The following is a 1842-nucleotide window of genomic DNA, read 5'->3' as shown; positions in this document are numbered from 1 at the left end:
ATACAAACCAACTTCTCATCAATTTTTAATTGAAGCCATAAATATTAGTGGTGCTTTAATGGAAGGACTCAAACATCCTCCTATTTATGATGCAATTTATGGCATGAGAGAAAAATGGTTGAGTTATTATAAAACTATTCCCGATATTTATCTTACTACTATGATTTTTGATCCTAGATGTAAATTTGAAGGTTTAGTAGAGATGTTGAATACTTATTATTTTGATTTGTTGGGGTTTAATGATGAAGACATTGATGTAATGTTAATAGTTAGTAGAATTAGAACTTTGTGTAATGAGTTATGTGAGACATTTTCTTCAACTTCTACTCATGATGAAGAAGCGGAGCCTCCACTACCTCCATCATCCTCCAAATTCACAAAATGGGGTAACAAAATTTTAGAAAGGAGGAAGAGGCCTAGAACATCCGGCACATATTCGGAGCTTGAAGTTTATTTAACAACAGTTTTTGAGTTTGGTGATGATACAGGTCCAAATTTTTCAATTTTGGAATGGTGGAGTAGGCACACAGAGACTTTTCCTACTTTAGCCAAGATTGCTAAACAACTCCTTGCAGTTCCCGCCTCAACCGTCGCAGTTGAACAAACATTTAGTAATGGAGGCAACATTTTAGATGAAAGACGATCAAGGTTAGGTCCAGAATCATTGGAAGCACAAACTTGCCTTGATGATTGGGAAAGAGCTAGGCTACGAAGTCAAGAAGATCTTATACACTCATCATCATCAGACGAGTGGGTAAATGATGGCTCAGGTACAACAACGGCGGCTTCTAGTTCCAACTCCTCCGATGATGATGCAAGCAATTAGACCTTATGAAAATATGGAAAATATGGAAAATATGTATAATAAAAATAAAAGAAGAACTACGTGGGCTTTGATTCCTCTAGAGGATACGTAGGCAACTTGATATAATTAAGTTCAAGCCCTTTATTTTTTTTATTTCTTCCCCTATTGTACTTTTATTGCAAAATATCATTTTGAATTATTAATACTTTTATTTTTTAATAAAATATTGTATTAAATTAATTTTAGTATTTTTGTGTTCATTTAATTTGAAATATTGAATTATTTAGTTTAACAAAAAAAAAACATGAACCGTTTGAACCGTCAAACCGGAACCGTTGAACCGAACCGCCAAAACCGGAACCGGAACCGAACCGGAACCGAACCGCCATGAACCTTGCCTAGGCGGTTCGGTTCCGGTTCAAAGTTTTTTGAAACCGGAACCGGCGGTTCAGGAACCGTAACCGGCGGTTCCTGAACCGTGGCCATGTCTATTTGGAAGTGATGATAATTTCATTGTATATTATAGGGCCTCTCCAAGAGGGTTGATTTAGTAATTAGATCAATTGAGTTTGGAAATTTTCCACGTAAGTAATCCATCTTTAAACTTTCATATTTTTTATTCATAAAATTTTAGAAAATTTTTATACATGCTTAAATTGGGTATTGTAATTGTTTCTCAACTACGTAGTTGAGAAACAATTATCCAGTGAGATGATTATCTCATATTTATTGATTTAGTGACAAAATAATTTTATTCATTTCTTTAATTATTCATTCATTTGTTTAATGTTTTTCAATTATTCGTACTATTATTCTGTCTTCTTCTGCATTTAAAAGCCATCATTCCTTCTTTTATTATTTATTTAGTTATTCATATATTTACTTTTATTTGCTTAAAATTTCATTATTTACACATTTATTACTTATATGCCAAAATTGTTGTTTGGAAAATATTAGCTAATTATCGCTTCATCTATTTATTTAAAAATATTTATTTATTTATCCTTAAAAATAGAATATCAATTTCTATATTTGGC

At 32.2% G+C, this 1842-nt stretch overlaps 1 protein-coding gene across 1 annotated transcript; it reads left to right on the top strand.

Moving 5' to 3' along the window:
- The first annotated feature begins 202 nt into the window (after window positions 1-202).
- LOC120250985 lies at window positions 203-826 on the top strand. The gene has a single exon (XM_039259578.1). The coding sequence runs from the start codon at window positions 203-205 to the stop codon at window positions 824-826; it is 624 nt and encodes a 207-aa protein (XP_039115512.1).
- The last annotated feature ends 1016 nt before the right edge of the window (window positions 827-1842 follow it).

The sequence above is a fragment of the Dioscorea cayenensis genome, chromosome 3, assembly GCF_009730915.1.
Source record: "Dioscorea cayenensis subsp. rotundata cultivar TDr96_F1 chromosome 3, TDr96_F1_v2_PseudoChromosome.rev07_lg8_w22 25.fasta, whole genome shotgun sequence".
In the NCBI taxonomy this organism is placed as follows: Eukaryota; Viridiplantae; Streptophyta; class Magnoliopsida; order Dioscoreales; family Dioscoreaceae; genus Dioscorea; species Dioscorea cayenensis.
Note: the sequence above shows the minus strand (reverse complement) of the source record. Positions and strands in the feature narration are given on the sequence as shown.

Bases quoted from the DNA above. Each gene is read 5' to 3' on its own strand.
- LOC120250985 (XM_039259578.1), top strand. From the start codon at position 203: ATGTTGAATACTTATTATTTTGATTTGTTGGGGTTTAATGATGAAGAC.